Source organism: Drosophila rhopaloa, unplaced genomic scaffold (genome assembly GCF_018152115.1).
Source record: "Drosophila rhopaloa isolate 14029-0021.01 unplaced genomic scaffold, ASM1815211v1 contig_4, whole genome shotgun sequence".
Taxonomy (NCBI): domain Eukaryota; kingdom Metazoa; phylum Arthropoda; class Insecta; order Diptera; family Drosophilidae; genus Drosophila; species Drosophila rhopaloa.
Window position 1 is genome coordinate 1,122,419 of NW_025335134.1, and position 20,206 is coordinate 1,142,624.

The 20,206-nt window shown below is 36.3% G+C and overlaps 1 protein-coding gene across 1 annotated transcript in view; it reads right to left on the reverse strand.

Moving 5' to 3' along the window:
* Positions 1 to 20,206, reverse strand: part of LOC108038952 (aminopeptidase N) — a 534,976-nt gene that overhangs the window by 301,223 nt on the left and 213,547 nt on the right. Inside the window, exons 5-7 of the mRNA XM_044461508.1 lie at positions 13,810 to 13,955; positions 13,607 to 13,757; positions 12,835 to 13,529 (exon numbers count right to left, since the gene is read on the reverse strand). Coding sequence (XP_044317443.1) covers positions 12,835 to 13,529; positions 13,607 to 13,757; positions 13,810 to 13,955 — 992 coding nt within the window. The remainder of the gene's footprint in view (positions 1 to 12,834; positions 13,530 to 13,606; positions 13,758 to 13,809; positions 13,956 to 20,206) is intronic.

A 20,206-nucleotide genomic window follows, 5' to 3' on the forward strand; every position in this document is an offset into this window, starting at 1 on the left:
CTCTCATTTGAACGGAATTCATTATAATTGCATTACACCAAAAGGCAGCAAGGCTGATGTTTGAAACTACCGCGGCATAGCCAAGTCATGGCTTAAAGGTCAAGATAAATGATTTAGATTATTTTATCAACCCAATCCATATGTTTGCGCAAACACTTTTGCTCATACTGCACTTGAACTCATCGATACTTTACTAGATATTGGTGTCCTGTTCGACCATAATATACGCCAGAACCATTTCCAATAAAGCTAAGAGCCTACTTTCATCAAACGCTGGTGACATGATATAATATGTTCAGAAGAAGATTCTTCTGTTTGTATAAAGAGTCTTAAACTGGGAGGCAGGACACCGTCTGGCCTCTTACAGAGGCAGTCTTGTCGAACCTTTGTCTCCTTTAAAATTTTGAGCACAAAATCGGCTAACTCTTAGAGCAGCATTGGTCTGTATAAAGTAAAACGTGGTTAGTTCCATAAACTTTGCAAGCCATAACGCACTAATTTTTTACTGTTGTCGGAATTTAAGTACTCGGTAGCACCAAGCTGGTTGCAGCCAAACAAAATCCTTAATTTAGTTTAAATACTTGCCGGAATTCACTGTATAGTTTGTTGATTTGGTTGAAGGTCTTGCTGACTTTGCAAACTTTACGTTCTCGTACTAATTTTTTAACGTCACCGTTATAAACGGTTGAAGTCTTACGAGTGATTGTGCAAGCCCCGTTGTCCGGCCACTTGTCAGGATCCATAATTTCAAGGATCTGTCAGATTTGTGTGTAGAGTCGGTTATCTGTCTTTTCTTTTAACATCCGAATTAATTCTTTGTAACTGTAAGACGCATTTCTTTTAAGTATGCACAGACTTTGGTAATACTAGGAATTTGTTATTATTGGGTGTACAACTTAATAAGCGGAATTTTTTAGCGAAATTTCATGCTGTATTGTGGAACAATTTTACAATATATTTTATTCAAAGTATTGTCCATCGGAAGCTACAACCTTTCCCCATTCTTCTGGCAATTTATGAATTCCATCAAATAGTTTTTCACAGGTCTCGCAACATGCGGCCAAATGTTGTCATGGTGGAAAATTATAGCCTCGTGTTTGGTCGCATATTCCGTGCGTTTTTCGATGATGGCACGCCTCAAACGTATCAATTGTGTTCGGTACTCGTCACCTGAGATTGTCTAGCCCGATTTTAACAACTCATAATATAACGGCCCCTTCTGATCCCACCAAATACACCTAGGCACCGTGGATATTTGGCTTCGCCGTTGATTTGGCTGTTTGGCCGGGTTGCACGTATGACTTTTTGGTCTTGGGATTGTCATAATGGATTCATTTTTCATCCCCAGTCACTATCCGATGAAAAAATGATTTCTTTTTATGGCGCTCAAGCAGCATTTCAGCAATTGTACGTACAGGGATGGTAAGAACTTGAGCTGATACGTTAATCCTCTCTTTATGCGTCTAAAATTTCTTTTGGCCTACTTTATTTAAGCTCATGAAGATATGTCGATGCCTATTATTCTGCCAAAAAATTAAAATTTGTTTGCTAAGCGCGGCTGCTGAAACATTGCTTTAACTGATCTTTCGTTTCATCCAATTTAATAGTTATTTAAGAAAAACAGATGCACAACACATGTTCCCTTTGTGAGGCTGGAATTACTTTATCCATAATCTGACTCAGTCCGAAGGGCATTACTGTGTGTTGCTATATAAGCTGACCCAGCACCGTATTTTTTCTTCTTTTTATTTCCAGGGATAACTGCCAAAAGCTCCCTTCAGATACATTGCAGAGAGAGGATTGCGTGCATCGAAGCACAGGTGATTTGTTTTGACCTTTTGGGACCAGTGTGACCGGTAAACATTAACTACTGTTGCTCTCCTCGATTACTCCCCGTTTCAACATTTAATTTATCACAAACAAGTTTTTGTTTTGCTGGTGAAATAGGCTAACGACGTTGCTTAATAGGCAGGTCATCATCGGCAACCTTGAATATATTTTCCTCCAAGTCAGTCTTGCCTAATTATTTTTTAAGGCATAATAACTGTTGACAGTCCGTAATTTTATTTCGGTATTAGTTTATGTGGTATATAAGCAGTCTTAAGCTTGGTTGTTCTTTCATCCAAGTCGATCTCGAAAACAAAATGCAGTGGTTTTAATTATTCTATTCGCTGTACAATCACTTGTAACGACCTGATTCTTTAGTTTCTGCTCGCTACGTAAACGTGCGGCTAGCTCAGAGAGGTTGTGAGTTCGTTCCACCAAATTTATATTGAGTGACCGCCCGTGACCAAAGGATAACGCCAGAAATGATTATGTTGGTGATGGTTTATTGTTTCTCTAAAATATAGCCTTATTGCTGCGCTGCTCCTGGCGTGCTGCTGCGTCGCTCCTGGCTTGCCGCTGCGTCGCTCCTGGCCTGCTACTGCGCTGCTTCGGCTTGCTGCTCCGGGTGACTGAGATCGGGACGGCTCCACCAAAAACCCTGGATGTTATGCGAGCTTCCCTACCGCGGCCGGCAAGGTGTATCGCCTAGCAGGTGAACCGAACTTACGCCTTATCGCCTAGCCACCTTTATCGCCTGGCTTCCGGAGTTCAGCCTGGACTTTGTCGTCAAGGTGTATCGCCTAGCAGGTAGAACAAAGTTCTCCCTTATCGCCTAGCCACCTTTATCGCCTGACACCGCGCAAGGACTCCCTAAGTTTGATTTCACCACGACCTAGCACCGTTGGATCTCAGCGTTGTAGCCTCAGCCTTATAGACTTGTCGTCGTTCGGCGCCTCGACTTTTCGATCTTGATCCTTGGGCACTTCGGTTTCGATTTGTACTTATTCCGCGTTCACGCACTCGCTCTGATTCTCGCACTCGTATTGTCCCGAGCTGCGCTTGCGCCGTCCTTTTTATAGGCGCTGTAGGTGCCGTTATTTCCCTCGGGTCCAAGGTCCCCTGAGGTACCGTTAATTCACGGTGTGTCCTCTTTAGGCGGGTCCGAAGTCCGCCAATTTACCGTATGACCCCGTTGCCCTTGCCGGGCGCGGGTCCAAGGTCCATCGAGGTACCGTTAGTTCACGGTGTGTCCTCTTTAGGCGGGTCCGGAGTCCGCCAATTTACGGTATGACCTCGTTGCCCTTGCCATATGAGGGTCCAAGGTCCGAATGTTCTCGTTTGACCTGGATGCCCTTCATTTCTCCGGCTTTCTCGCCTCCTCCGCTGTTGCTAGGCCGATCTCCTGCATCGGGATTTGTGGGGAGTTTATGACTCCTCACACACTGCTTGAGGTTTGTTGCTATAAGAAATTCGATATCCCTGACCTTTCATTCCCACTCAACGGGCAGAATAGTAACAACTTTGAACTGGCGTTCCTATACTCTGGCCTTTAAGATTTTTACACGCCATGCACCATAATAATAACAATAATTTGAAAATAATTAAAGGCTAAAAAACCCGAAATAGAATCTCGTGCGAGGCATCCAATACTTTGTGTCTTATTAAGCCAATTCTATTCGGTAGCCAGCCTATTCTAATTTGTAATTTGAAAGCTTCAAATGAACACCAATAATAATAAAGTAAAATATTTTATGAGTTTGGTGAATATCATGTGTCATGATGTTAATCAATCTAGAGCCATAAATTATGACCTGTAACTTATAACTTTAAAAGGGGGAGGTGTTAGAATTTGTAAACTTTAAGTGCAGGACAGCCTAGCCAAATATAATTTCCGAACATGTTTCTCATGCTGCACCAAGGGTTCCTGTGCGTGCTTACCTCCTGCTCAGGGAAACAAACACGACCTCTGACTAGGCCAAAAGACCAGATCGACAGTGGTTTTCAAAGCACCATAATTTCAGATGAATCTGGGCAGATTTGGAAAATGGAATGTCTTCCACAGACAAGTGCATCTCGAAGCTCAAGACAAATCTTTCAATCAAAATAAATAATGTGGGTTGGTTCACGAGTTCAGAAAGATATTTTTGTAATTGTCGTTAAATAAAGAAAATGAAAATCTATCTGCGGACGTTGAAAATATGTATGGTCAGATAAATAGTAATGATAATGATCAAGAATATCGGTATATTTTATGGAAAAATAAACCAGATCAAAAATTAAGAATTATAAATTGACTCCTGCAGCTTTTGCTACCAGAGGAATTAGTTCTAGCCAATGGACTTCCTGTGACTTATGATGCAAAGGTGATTTGAAATGGCTAATTTTACCCAAAGAGCATAGGCCTCAAAAGCAATTAAATAAAGATGTAGTATTGATTAATTAAATTTTAAATAATAATTTTAATATTTATTTAACGAGATTTTCCAGCATTGAAACTATTTTACGAATAATAGCATATATAAACAAAAATAAAATAAATAAAATAAAATAAAGAAGCAGTCGTATTCATCTTTTGAACCCGTAAAAAAGCTTGAAATAGCTGAAAAGAATATTATTTGAGAGAATGTGTCATGTGTGAGTGGTACAGACAACACACAAATAATGGACAATCTGCCCAAATATAGAGTTACGATGTCGGACCCATTCTTATTTTGTGAAAAGTTCCTAGAACCGTGGACGTATTGTGTGTATGGCCAACCTTGGAAATAATAAGTGATTTAACCTAGGATGCATTCCTAACAGCGCTCAGAAGATTTATTGCTAGAAGATGTAAATGTGCCAACAGACATTCTTAATTTTAACTTCAAGAAAGTTAGATCAAAAATTAGTTAAGGGAATAAAGGAAAACACGATGATTGCCTTGAAGCTTGAAAAAGATAGAATTGATTGCCAATGTATCCCCTCGGCAGAGCCTTACAACGAAGGTATTTGAGAATCTGGAGTTAAGTCCATGAAACACCATATGAAGCCTGCTTAAATTCAAGAATGATGAAAGATCATCATGAAGTCTTAAGACCAGGCCATTTCTTTTTTGGTCGACCACCGTTACAGATTGTTAAACCAATAAAGGGAAATTGAGAAAATTGGTAATATTAAAAAAGATTTCTGGTTAAGTGGCAAGAGAAGTATTTGCATATTACAGATGCACAAAAATAGAAACAGAACAAATTTTCTTATTGAAGGATGAGAACAGTCATTCAGCTATGTGGCCAATTGGGAAAGTAAAAAGGTTTACAAAAGCAAAGACGAAAAGGTTAGAGTGGTAGAATTTAAAATACAAGATGGATTTATCACCAGACCCATCAGCGAAATTTTTCCCTTAGACGGAATAATGTCAGTCGATAAAATAGAATCGGACCCCAAAGAAATAAAACTAAAAAAAATACATCGAAGATGTCAAAACTTGGTGTTCTAATGGCAGTTATATTATTTATACTCTTCCCATTTTCTAATACATCAGCTAAAGTTGATCAGCCAAAGCATGTAATAGAAAAGATAAGCAAGACTTCTATAATATATGTAGGCCCAATGAAAGACGTTGAAATTGTGGATTAGATTTTAATATGGTCGTTTATTTTCGAGTAAAAAATGGTAACGAGGTAATACCAAAAATGAGAGTTATATGCGAACGACTTCATAGTTTTGAGGATCAATGCCTTAAAATTCCGAGTAACAGAACAGCATATATCAAACTTAGAAGAAATAATAATAAATAAATAATAAATCGAGAAATAAGATAGCTCCATTTGGTTTTATGCGATCGCTTTAATATTATTAATTAATGCAAAAATACCATTGATGCATGCTTCAGTGCTTTATAAAATTATCCCAGTTAAAGTCAAATTAAACGACCGCATGATTACAGTGCAGGTTGATTGTCAGTACCTTGTTTATAATTTCGAGATTATGCATATCACCTTACACCTTACCTTAATATATGTCAAGGGTGGCAATCGATTAAAGAGTAGTGGTAACGATAGTAGTTTGATCTTAAGCCTATCAAACCAAATAAGGCATCTGTAGGTATAAACCGACGGTTGCAAGCACGTTATATTGGCTTGAGCTGGAAAGGAAAAGTAGTTGGGTTTTTAAGGTCCAGATAAATTCTAAGTCTAGAATTCAATGTATCAATTCAAAGATAGAGATAGTGGATTTAGTGAACAAGGAATATTGACGCTTAGATCAGATTGTACTGTTCGAACCGATGATAACATATTAGTCGCACAACATAGTATTCAGGAAGAATATCAGGGAACATAAGCTTTGTCATACACCACAGAACTTTACGAAATACCAAAGATTGTTTGGAACCAGCTCGACGCCCCATTAATTAACCATGCGGATGAATTCCACCCACACTATCGTTTATCAAAGCAAATTAAATAGTTATAATTAGATTAAGATCACATCATATTGGATTGCGTTGGAAAGGAAAAGTAGTTGGCTTTTTAAGGTTAAAAACCAAGGCCCAAAGATGGAGAAAGTGGATTGACCTGTACAAGGAATATACGTTAAGGGCAGATTGGACTGCTTAAACTAATGATAAAATGTTGGTTGCTCAATATAGTATTCAGTTCAAAGATCAGGGAAAACTAGCTTTGTCATACATTGGAAATGTTAAAAAAATACTAAAAATTGTTTGGAACCAGCTCAAAGCCCCATTCATTAACCATATTAATTGTTTGTTAAAGCAAACTTAATATTTCAAAACTCACAAGCTAGAATTGAGTAAAGTCGACTTTCATCATAACTGGAAATTTATCCCCAATATTAGCAATTGTAATAATAATCAATTTAATTTGCTTAATATTTAAATTTCTATATACAATAAATTAATGATATAAAAATGTTTAAGTTGAAAATAAATAATCTCAAGATAATGGTAAGATAGATCGCAAGTTATAGCAAGGTGTTAAATTTATTGTGCAACATAAAATAAATCAGGTAAACACAGTCCCCTAGTTTTTTTCCCCAATGTTATAAAAATAAGTGTAATCAACAATGTAATCATATTACGAACACGTAAAGTTGCCGGAATGTTCAGAAGATTGCCAGAATGTTCAGAAGAATTTTCAGCCACACCTTTTGATTTTTAAGTGCAGGACACTCGAGCTTAACCAAATTAAATAATTTGGAATAAATGTATTTTTTAAAAGTATGCCGATTTTCTATTTTTTTTTTAATGTATTAAGAAAACATCAAGCTGTTTGGTAGCATACCGCAAATGTTAACTTAAAAGTCTAGTATTTAAATACCAACTGTTAAAGTCAGCTGTTGCAAGCGCACATGGTTTGTTTACATTTTGCTTAACTTTGAAGCTCACTTTCAAATCATTATCTCTGCAAAAAAATGACGTAAGACAGTCAAATTTGAAATGATTACCAATTCTCAAGGTATGTTCTGTGTAAAAATACTTATATATTGCTTAATATGTGCGTCCAATTTTAACAATTTGTAAATGTAGCAGGTGGTGTTTTCGTTTGGGTTTTGGAAAGAAAGCTAAACTTTCAATAGAGTTTTAAAAAAATGTTTAACTTTGTTCAGTGAGTGTATATATCCATGTTGTAGAATCATTAATTGCGAATTCAGAACATATTGTATCATCGTGCGCTTCGTGCGACTTTTCGCGTAATTTCATTTTTTAGAAACCAATCTCTGGATCAAAAACGCAGCCCTGCTGGAAGTTTTGCATAAGCAAAAGGGTCTTCGAGAAAAAGAAGATGGCGAATTCACTTTTGTTAGCAAGCTAGTTGATCCCACAGTGGGTATACTTTCACTTTTCCAACAGGTGTGTGTGGTATGTAGAACACTATAAAAAAAACCTCACTGAAATATGTTACATGGTTCGCGAGTTATTAATTTATTCCAAAAAATCGGGCAAATTCCCCATAGTGCAAGGGTTCCTGTGCGTGATTACCGTCCTACTTAGGGAAGCAGACGCGACCTCTGCGTAGATAATAGATAAGAACAGAATAAAAAGTTAATGTTAGTTTCCTAAGCAAGGACTTTGAAAAATAAATTCAGTTTTAACGCCTAGGAGGCGTGTACGCCACAATGGTTTTTCTTATCTTGTATAATAGTTTTAAGAGAAATATCATGAAGCTTAATAAATATTAAGACATATTGAGATTAAATAAGTTTTAGCTAAGTTTAAAAGGCGGGGTGGCAACGCCAACCGATATTTAGCCAAGACACATTTAATACTAGAAAAGCAAGGCGCTAAGGTATCAGTAGTGGAAAAATACTAGAAATCCAGAATGCGGGAAAAGGGAGGAAAAGGGTAGGCGATCACAAAATAACTGTACAGCGTGACTTCTCTCGGGATCGCGGAGCCAGGAAGACGTGTGATCGCACACGGCTTAGTGAAACTTCGAAACCCCACGACTGCTCCGCAAGCTTTTTTACATACGATTGTATAATCACATCTCCCGATGGTGTGTTTTCATTTTATAGTTAGAAAGGAAACTTAACCTAACCTAACCTCAGTCCCACAGCTACTTTGGGCCGGACCGTGGACATACTTCCCGTTCGCCACGGTAGCCGTAGTTCTGCTCCTAGTAGTACCATCGGGCCTGAATGTGAACCCCTTCCCGTTCGATCCAGTAGTTCTACGCCCGCAAAGTATCCTCCCGACTCGGCCTCGCCAGAAGGTCCAGCCCGTTGGTTTTTTTGCCCTTGACGCGAGATCCAGGACTCCAACGCCCGCCCAGTATCCTCCCGGCTCAGCCTCGCCCGAAGGTCCAGCCCGGTGGATTTTTCGCCCTTGACGCGAAACACAAGACAAGGATTCTACACGTCCACGTTTCCGTCGACACAAATAAGAACCTTCGGTGCAGAGTCGGTGCAGACTCCCCATCAAAATCATCCGTTCACCTGTAACACGGAACTCTCTAGTCCGGTGTTTCGGTGATTTACAAATTTCTTGTAAAGGACTCTTGAGATCTGTACCCCGGCCGAAAAAGCATCCTTACAAGTGGCGCCCGAGCAGGGACACCGAGACTAGCTAGAGATTTATCCAAGTGGCCTAAAAACCCACTGTGAAAAGGGAAAAGTCGACCGGAGAGTCGAGACGAAACGACCGAAGGAATAGAAAGATATAAGCCCAGGAAAATAAGACGATGAGTACTCCTAAGGAATCCGACGGTGAGTACGAAGAAGGTAGCTATATAAAAAACCCTGGTGTAGGAGTTCGCTGGATATATGCCCGCCGAAGAGACGAACTCAACTCCCATGCCGTTGAGTTCGGCTTTAAAGCGGATGGTACCGTCGAAGAGGCCAGGAAGGCGTTTACCAACCTGGTCAGCGCAGGATCCTTCCCACAACGGGTGTGGAACCGGCTAGCTCAGCTGCAGGAACAGTACAGCAGTCGGGCCCCGAGCCCTAGTCCCACAAGAAAGAACGACGAGATGGGACAATTTGCGGAGTCCTTCCGGATACCCGTCGTCTCCGACGCTGTCGAGGTTCCAGCTCGTCATCGAGGGGTACAGCCAGGAACGACACACGGCATATGGGTGCCGCCAGTAGACGCTCGCTGGGCCACTGGCCTACAGGGGCAGGAGGTACGGAGTAATACGACTCCCACTCAGCACTTGCTCCCCGAGAAGATGCACAAGTGGAACCTGCGGTTTGATGGTAGCTCGGATCCGTTAACCCTCATTCCCCCCCCCGAGAAGAAAGACTTATAGGATAAATCCGGAAGAGAACCCCCGGGCTATGTCCGAAATCTTCGAGGGCCCGGCGGCACGGTGGTTCCGTGTTCTTCTTACCTCCTCGATACTTCGAACGATTCGGACTCACGTGCAGAGGAGAGGAGAGCCTTTCCAAACATACCTGATCGAGCTCAGGACAAAGATGCAGCAGGCTGGGTACCGAGAAGAGGAAGAGTTGTACCGAGCGTACGAAAACATGGCTCCAGAGTACCGGCTGTACATCAAGCGCAGTGAATTCGGGACGTTGAAGCAACTGACCCACATGGCAACTGAGTACAAGCGTGTCAAACAACTCGAGTCGACTCGAGATGGGACCACAGGAGGAACGGACAGGAACCACGAGGGATCGCAACTTCGACGATCGCCGAATAGATAAATCGGAGACATTAGCGATACCCACCCACTAGCCTAAGCACTACGTGAAGTGCTAATCTTCTAAACGGCCTTGGCGCGCCTCATATTGTTTAACTTCAGCTACCATTACTTGTTTCAATGTTAAGATAAGAAATAATGTTAGTCGATAAATAAAAAATGAATAGAATTATACTCTAAGAAACTTTGAAAATGCTAATCGCAAATGAGTTCAAACATACAATAATTTTTTTGTTTAAAAAAAGTAAACTTAGAATTACAGGAATCTTTAAGTATTTTAAATTTATATCAATTAAATGCACATTATATTATTATGATTATTACCTCACTGTATCTTCTTCTAAATACACATATGATTAAGTCTTTTGTATGATTTTTATCACTGTAATTACGAAAATTGTTATAAATGGTAAACGTAAATAAAAACATGAATACTTAACCCATTTAACTGAACTTTGCTGATGAATTCTCGGTCGTAGGACGTCGAAGGGGTTACTTGAGCCATACTTTAAGGTGCTGATCATTGGTTGGGAGGGCCAGATCTATCCCTGTAAAACTCGTTCCTGTTTTTATATACACTTATCATCCATATTAAGTTAACAATCAATCTCTTTTCGCTGGCATGCTTAATTCTAGTCATAACACCATAGTCTTAATGTGTATAAGAATTGTGGCAAATGTACTGGACTGATTTGATTTTTCATGTAATCGTTTCAAAAAAATTTTTTACTGTTAGAGTCCTAGGACACGTACTATATCACTATTTACAGCTGTGTATCTCTACCGCAAGTACTTCTTATGGATTACATAGGCGTTCATGACCAAGTCAAGCAGGAAAAAATTTAGCGGTCATTGTCAATGCCAATTTCGAATGGTTTGGTATATAAGTTGCTCATCACAATTTTGAAATTTTGCAATCGAGTACGAAGATGTGCTAGGAGCTAAGGATCAAAGAAGTAATCTTAATGTCTGGTCAAGAATGTCAAGCCTTGGATTCAAAAGTCAAGAACCACTTGGACTTGTCCTTCATCAGCACAAAGGATTTACTCAAATACTTGATTCTTACTGCTTGGGTTTAGTATCATGATCACTTTTCGTATCGCGATGTCAGACAGATATTACTTTTTAAAGGTGGATACATTGTTTCTATTTAGACGGCCATTCCGCTGCAAACCTGTTTTCATCAATGCATCCAGTTCCAACACTCCGTGGTAAAGTCGAAGTCAAGGGGCCTTGGGTGCAAAAGTCGGCTTTCCCAGATGCCAAATACCATAATCATAACCATGCTATGATTAGCATTTTGAGGTGAGTACATTTTTTCCGTCACACTTGGCAAATGGGTCAAGATCGAAATTAAGACGCAAATGAAGCAAGTAGGGAAAATATACCCTTGGAATGTCTACAAACGAGTGTTCTCACCCAATACCCTGGGATAAGAGTTCTCTGATGTACCAACTGAGCATTCCGGTCATTATTTCGGCACTGGGCTTTCCCGTAAGCCTAAAAGGAAGAACCTGTTTTCTTTTTCCTCCCTGCACAATATTCAATACCATATAAGAACAAAAAATTTTAAATAATTTGTTTAAAAAAAATATAAATAAAATATAATCATATATTATTTCTCTATGTTTTTGAGACCTTTCCTGTACGCCTTCAGTCTTCTTTTTTGTACGGCTTCTCAATGGTCAGGTTCACTCCTCTCCGGGAAACTTTACGCGCCTCTGCCGAATATGTTTTCATCAAGGTACACCGAATTCCAGAAAACCAATGGTTTAATACGTCTTGCAAAATTGAAATCACAATCAATAAATATTTGCTGATTGAAGATGCCGAGCCCACGCGAATATGTTAAATTTTCACAGCCAAAAGCACAGGGATAAAAGAATGGAGCTGAATTTAAAAAAAAAACTTAAAAATCATCAAGCATTACACTTTTTTTGATAACCGAAATCACTGTCTAAAGAAAAATACGCCAATTAACTAGGGTTTTCCTAAAAATGATATATTTATATCGTGATTTGTTATTTGCCCAAATATCGGAATTCCGATATTTTTTTTTGATATTTTTGTCTTTGGTCACTCTGTATTCCAAAGCGGCATCGAGTGAAAGAATTTAGGCGCGAAATAAAAAATTGAGTGTAAAATCAAACTATACGGATATAAAAAACGGCGTCCACCATCAAATGTGTTGTGTGCGACTCAAGAAGCAGGATGACAGACTCACACATAACGCAAAGGGTGTTATTAAAATCTCTAAACCCTGCATACTGGTAAATATAAAATATAATATAAATATATATAATATAATAAAATACTATTGTTTTTAAAAAGAAATTTGTTGTCTTTTTTTGTGGGCGGTAAATTTTTTCATTTAACACAAAAAATATCAAATATATCGCCATTTTTCTGTGATATTTTAAATACTATCATTTTTTTTTATATAAAAAAAATATCATCCATACGATATTTTTAAAATTTTCGACAACCCTACAATTAACCGGTCAATTGTAAGATACTATTTTAAAAAACCATCATTTGTTTACATATACATCACTTAATTGTATTGTCTATGTCTTTTTTTTACTAAGTACTAATTAATTAAATTTTTTTTCTGAGCGAAAACTTTTTAGTTCTCATTACTTCACAGTCTTCTAGAGCGAGCTCAATTACCATTTTTTTTATTGTTGTAGAAATAAATAGTTTAGAAAATACAGTCTTAATTTTTTAATTTTTTTTAAGTTATATACTACAGTAGAGTGCACGGCAATTCAACAGGTAAAGTGTTCGACAATCTGGCAATTTAACAGATTAATAAATCCAAAACTAATAATCTTACAATAAAAATTAAATAAAATCGAATATTTACCTAGTATATACTGGGACTAATTCCCTTCTGGCTTCTGTCCTTAAATAATTTTGCAACATATCCCAATTTTTTTCGTCATAGTTAACCGGAAATGGACCGATCTCTTCTTGGTTAGCAATTATGAACTTCGTTTCGCTTGGCATATTTGAAATTTGCGTTTGCTTTGTCTTATTTATCCATATATATGGACTATAGTTAGAAAAGTTTAGAGTTTCTTGCCGAACCAACGCAATAGGTATCCACCAAAGCATTTTGTCTTGCTCGGGCACATCATGAGGCCTTTCCCTGAGATACACTTTTTGTTGTATAATTGCAGTCCCTGAATTGTAGTCTCTAGTAATTGTGATAAGTGGTAAGCGACTTTGCTTTAACCAAGACTCAGCAATATTTAATATACTAAGCTCACTATCAAGCGTTTTATCTTCTACAGCTTGTTTGGAAATAACATTCCACAGGTCAGATCCTTTATACGTTTTGAATTTGAAATTGCAAATTAATCGTTGTATTCCGATTTTAAAGGTATGATCTCCTAGTGTAAGTTTGAGCATTCGAATAATTAGCTCAACTTTAAAAGTAGTCGACTCGTGTTTCAATCCGATTACGCGTGAATGGGGGTACCTCTTGCTCAACTCATAGTACAATGAGTAAAGAATGGTCATGGGATATTTGCCATTAAACTCTATTCCGCCATTTATCTAGATAAGAAAAAAATTATATAAATTAATTTATTATATGTTATTATATCTTAAAAATTTGTTTAAAAACGACTTACTTCAATTACAATTTCTGATGCTATAAAACTAATTAGTGCTTTGTTTACGATGGCATCAGTCCACCACTCAGGAGTTATCCATATACCAATCCATTGATAAATAAGTTCTCTCGAAATTGCGAAAGTTCCTTTTTTTAATAATTCAGACTCTCTAAAAAGTAACCATGTAATATTATTGATAATAAGTAAATACTGCACCATACCTTACTATCAGCATACCCCATGTGCTGACATATCGAACTGATGGAAGATCAGGGATAGCTATTACATCAAACTTCTCAAGGGGCAATGATGTATTAAAATAATGTCTTATAGTTTTATGTGCTATGTTGAGTTTATTTTGAATCTCCTGAAACATAAAAAGTTTTTTTAAAAAAAATGCAAGGAAAAATATTAAGGCTAGAAAGGAAACAAACTTTTTTTTCTATTTAACGACTATATATGGATTATTTTACGCTCCCAAATATTCTGGATCAACAATGATGCGGGTCGATATAACTATGTCCGTCTGCCCTAATTTACCATGTTTTCAAAACTGTTTAAACTTAAAAAGAACAAGAAAGGAAGCAACTTCGGCAAGCCGAGGCTGATATACCCTGGCAGTTATTACAATACGATTACATTTGGATTTCTATGCCTACATTACTTAAAACAATGAAGCCATCGTTTCTATGGCATCTATATGATATTGTTGTCCGATTTTTACAAAACTAAAAGCTTAGTTCTGATATAGTAAATAATTACTACATCGCAATGGATTATTTTGATAAATAGAAAAACAAAAAAATAAAGTTTTATGTTTAATTTTTGTTATTTAATTTTTCGATTTTTTTATGGAAGCTGTATGGCTGATATAAATGTCCGATTTTAATTTAATTAAAACCGTAATTCTATAGTATTTAAATATTACCAAGCCAAAAGAACAAAAAAAAATTTTTAACAAGAAAGGAAGCAAACTTTTCCAAGCCGAAGATTATATACTTTTAAAGTTATTACAAAACGACTACATTTAGATTTCCATGCCTATATTACTAAAAACAATAAAGCTACACTTATGGCCAAAATAATAGGTGTGTTTTGTTTTTTCACTTCATTTTTTTAATTCATGTCTTCTCTAATCTCAACAAATCACATTTTTTTCAGAACTTTTATTAATTGTCTTTAAAAAGAACAGTTTCACAAATCCTTTAATATAACTAAATAAATAATAGGTGTACAAAGATAAATGTTTAAATTTTGGTATTTTTATACCCTTGCAGAGGGTATTATAATTTTGGTCAAAAGTGTGCAACGCAGTGAAGGAGACATCTCCGACCCTATAAAGTATATATATTCTTGATCAGGATCACCTCCTGAGTTGATATAGCCATGTCCGTCTGTCCGTCTGTCCGTCTGTCTGTTTCTACGCAAACTAGTCTCTCAGTTTTAAAGCTATCGAGTTGAAACTTTGCACACAGCCTTCTTTCTTTGCACGCAGTATATATGTCGGAACGGGATCGGCCGACTATATCCTATAGCTGCCATATAACTGATTGATCGGAAATGCCATAACTTTGGTGTTTGGTCTTATATTTGGCCAATCAATCCGACCTACCAAATTTCATAAGGATCGGCCGATAACTGATTGATCTGAAATGCCATAACTTTGGTGTTTGTTAAGTTAGGAAGTTGGGATTTTCTATGGGTTTTATTTTTGGCCAATCAATCCGACCTACCAAAGTTCATAAGGATCGGCCGACTATATCTTATAGCTGCCATATAACTGAACGATTGGAAATGCCATAACTTTTGTGTTTTTAAAGTTAGGAAGTTGGGATTTTTTATGAGTATTAAGAATGCATCTTATGAATAATTTTGGAGAATATAATTTACAGAGTATTCTGCAAGGGTATATCAACTTCGGCTCCGCCCGAAGTTAGCTTTCCTTTCTTGTTTTATATAAAGCTAAGATAACCTCAAAGAGTAATGACGTGCAACTACGGCCATCAAATAGCACCAGCGACAAGTGCTTATCACCACTATTTGCATAAACAAACAGGTTAATAAAAGAAACACAAAAAAAATCAAAAAAATAAAACAACTAAAAATCAGGTGATAAAACAATCACACACATGGGTTCGCCCCACATAACCAAAATGTTGCCAAAAACATACTTTTATCCAAAAATTCAATAAATGAACAAAAATACATAGTGATCAAAAGAAAAGAAAACCTTTCCTTAGAACACACAAGTCCATTTATAATTAAAAAGTCAATAGATTATATCTGTGGAGGTGAAGTAGATAAATGCTAGCCAACAAGACAAGAACAACAGGTCTAATTACATTAACTTTTACTTCCACCAGTCTCCCTGAAAAAGTAATGATCGGCTATGAGGTAGAATTCACACGTCCAATGCAGTGCAAGAAATGCCTTCGTTTTAATCACACCCAATCCTACTGCAAACAAGAAAACCCTACCCAAAAACTGTTCTGAACTCACACTCAAACGAATGTAGACAAGTACCTAAATGCATTGACAGAAAATGCCCAATCTTTCTGAAAGAACAGGAGAAAGTAGACCACAAAACTGCCCCTTCCATATACTGCGCAGGCCACAATCCCAGCCAAGAAACCTCAAACTCTCAAACCCTCAAAAATGCAGCACCCACAGAAAAACCCCATTAAAATAACAGAAACTCAAGCACAGAACAAAAAGTAAACAACGCGAACATTAACTCGATGGAAGAAATTCTAAAAGATTTAGCAAGAAAATTGCAGAGGTAGTTAACAGAACTCCAATAACGTACAACATATACGATGAAGATATGGATATGACACTTAACGGCACTCAAAAACCTTCGACATCAACAAACGATCGCGTACTTAGAAGCCAAACAGAAGAAAAATCCGTCCTTTCCAAACCTCTAAAAGCTAAAGAACAATAACCGAGCCTTTGCAACACAAACATTATAAAACAAGAACAAAAATATCATTAAATTATGACTTTAAAAATAATACAATGGAATATAAAGGGATATACAAACAACTACAACCAACTACTACTACTCATAAAAAACACTCTCCACATATTATATAACTCCAAGAAACACGCATATTAGCACACCAATAAAATACAGTATATTAATAAACATTGAATCGAACCGATTTGAAGGATTAGCCCTGCTAATCAACAAATCAATCCAATTTACACAAACCAACATCAATGACGATCTAGAAGCAATAGCAGCAGTAATAAAATCAAAACAAAATTTTAAATTAAACTCCATTTACATTTCACCATAATATTTAAATATTACCAAATCCCAAAGAACAAGAATTTAAAGACAACAAAGTTTAAACTAAAAAAAAATTTTTTTCCGATTGTTCCTATGGGAGCTATATGATATAGTCGCCCAATCTGGCTCGTTCCGACTTATACTACCTGCAATAGAAAGACAACTTTTGAGACAGTTTCAAGGAGATAGCTTTAAAACTGAGGGTCGGAAATGTCTCCTTCACTGCGTTGCGAACTTTTGACTGAAATTATAATACCCTCTGCAAGGGTATAAAAAGACAACAATTTTTAACTGATAACTGGGACCATTTCGCAATCCACACACACAACACCAACAACCTATACCCTGCCTTAGCCAAAATAAACAAAGAAGCAGCACTACCCTGCAGTTCCGAAATTCATCACTACAAAAATTCATCACTGTTTAATCAGCAGCGGACTGCGACGCCGGCAGAGCCAAAGGCAAAGTCGGCAGAGCCGAGTGCGACGCAGGCAGAGCCGAAACTCTCAGTCCCAGATCGTAGGCAACGCAGAAAAATTTCCATCTCCCTCTCTTACTCCGCCTCTCTCCCCATAAAATGAGCTGAGAGGTGGAGGACATTGTATTAAAATCAGATCGACCTTTATACACCCTTGAAAATAAATTAGCATAATTTTTGTATTGTAGTCGCTGAATCTTATTAATTATATTATTTTATGGAAATACTTTTTAAAAATAAAATTATTATGATAGTTTTGAAAGGTATTGATTCCTTTTTTAAGTGAATTTAAGTTATGTGATTATTTTTCATAGTCGGACATGCTTTTATATACCCTGCTTTGACGCGAAGCGAAACATGTAAAGACAAATTAGGCAAAGGAAAGAACAATAGGATTAACGGCGCCCTTGTTTTCAACTGAAGTTGTTTTCGCGGTTTTTACGTGCACTTGCATTTGAGAGAACGGAGAGAACAGATCGAAGCTGAGATTTTTTGTGAAATTTTATAACTAAATTTATCAGAAATTTAGGTAAGTGTTATTTTATTAATTATTTTGAACTGTACCTACATATACTGTTAATATATTTATTCATTATTTAAGGCGAAGCAAGAAACGCAGTAAGTTTTTATATATTTTATAATAATTTTTCTATTTTAGATATACTTGGTCAGAAAGAGCCAGTACATTAAGCACGAAGTCAAAAAAAGAGCACTGAAACCGAAACATCCTCAACACCTTCGAGACAACTGAAAACGTACATATGTAGATTGAATTAAGTTAAATTAATTAGTTATATGTAATTAAATAAATGAAATAATAATAAAATAATGTAATAAAATAAAAAAATAAATTTATATGAAAATTTACTGAATAAATTTTACTGATGAAAAAAAGCGATGAAAAAGCGATGAGAAAGCGATGAAAATGCGATGAAATGTGATGAATTTATCACTCTTTAATCAGTAATTCATCACTCGTTAATCACTATTTCATCGCATTTTAATCACTCGTTCATCGCATGTTCATCAGTAAACGCTGTTCAAAGAGTGATGAATTACTGATTAAAAAGTGATGAAAAACTGAAAAAAGAGTGATGAATTACTGATTAAAGAGTGATGAATTTTGCACTGATTAACTCCTAGGACATGCCAATGTTAAATTCATCACTAATTTGTATGAAGTTTCATCGCCGATTTATCAGCAGTGATGAATTTTTGGTGATGAAAAAGCGATTAAAAGGTGATGAACGGTACTGCAGGGTAATTAACGAAATAATATTAACAAGCGCACACCAAACAATACCACAAACACTATCCAGCAGAGGCTCATGCACAGTTTCTTGGTGGAACAAAAACTTAGCGGTCTAAACCCAATTAAACAAATATGTTACATTGCATTACAACCAACAATAACGAGACTACCCACGACAAAAACAAAATAGCCAATCTGCTCGCACACCATTGGTCAACAGTTGACCAACTTATTAAATGGAAATGTGGCCACAATGTGGTCTTTAAAGGGATTCTTTTCAAAATCGTCTTTAGCGTTCTCCTCTGATATTAAATTCCTATAATAAGATACAGTTTTATTGATTTTTTGATCATTGCCATAAGCCATAGGTGCCCTGTTTGTTTTGGCTTTATTGACCAATCTATTTCTAAATTCAAAAGCATTGCTGCCATTGATATCTTTTTTCGCAAGAAATCGATTTATGCCCTCCACTGAGTAGTTCTGTTTGCATTAATGGAGTGTTTGACCTCCATCCTGTTTGAAAAAATTCGAACATTTCCATAAATTTACAATGAATAATCCCTAACACTTGTAAAAGTTGCAAGATTTATGTTGGCAATATTCATATAAGATAAGATTATAAGATTCTTATAATCTAAAGACGAATAGACTTTTTATATATAGAAAAAACAATAAAAAAAAAAAAAAAAATTTTTTTAATTAATTCTTTAAAAACTATTTTTTTTTTAAAAATATTTAAAAAAATAAAAAAAATTTTTTTAAAAATTTTAAATTTTTTTTAAATTTTAACTAAAAAAAAAAAAAAATTTTTTTAAAATCCCCCAAAAAAAAAATTATTAAAAAAAAAAAAAATAAAAAAAAAAAAAAAAAAAAAAAAAAAAAAAAAAAATATATTTTTAAAAAAAAAAAAAAAAAAAAAAAAAAAAAACAAATCCAAACTCTCCCCCTAACCCTACAAAAAATTTTTTAAAAAATTTAAAAAAAATTTACCAATCAGTTGTCTAATTCTATTGCAGGTAGTATATATGTTGGAACGAGAAACGATCACAAAAATAATGTACAAGAGTATAACTTTGTTGTTTTTATTATACCCTTGCAGAGGGTATTATAATTTCAGTCAAAAGTTTGCAACTCAGTGAAGGAGACATTTCCGACCCTATAAAGTGTATATATTCTTGATCAGCATCACCAGGAGAGTCGATATGTAAATGTAAAAAATAAAAAAGGCAAAAAAAAAACAAAAAGAAAAAAGACCCCCCCCACCCCATAAAAAATATAATAAACCCCCCCCCCCACCTACCTCACAAAAAAAAAAAACATACACACACCCACATATCTACCACATAAACATATTTACATTACGCATTTTTCACACCCAAAATCATCGGCTCCCAAGAGTCGCCAATTAATATAAACATCCTCTTGAGTTATAAACAAATGAAAGAACCCCAAATTGTCGGCTCCCACGACTGACCAATTTATGTAAACATCCTCTTGCATTATAAACAAATGTCCCCAAACTCCAAAAAGCTTTTATCCCCCAATACTGTAAAATTGCAGACGCAGCTCAAACCTAGATCGCTCTCTTGCTCA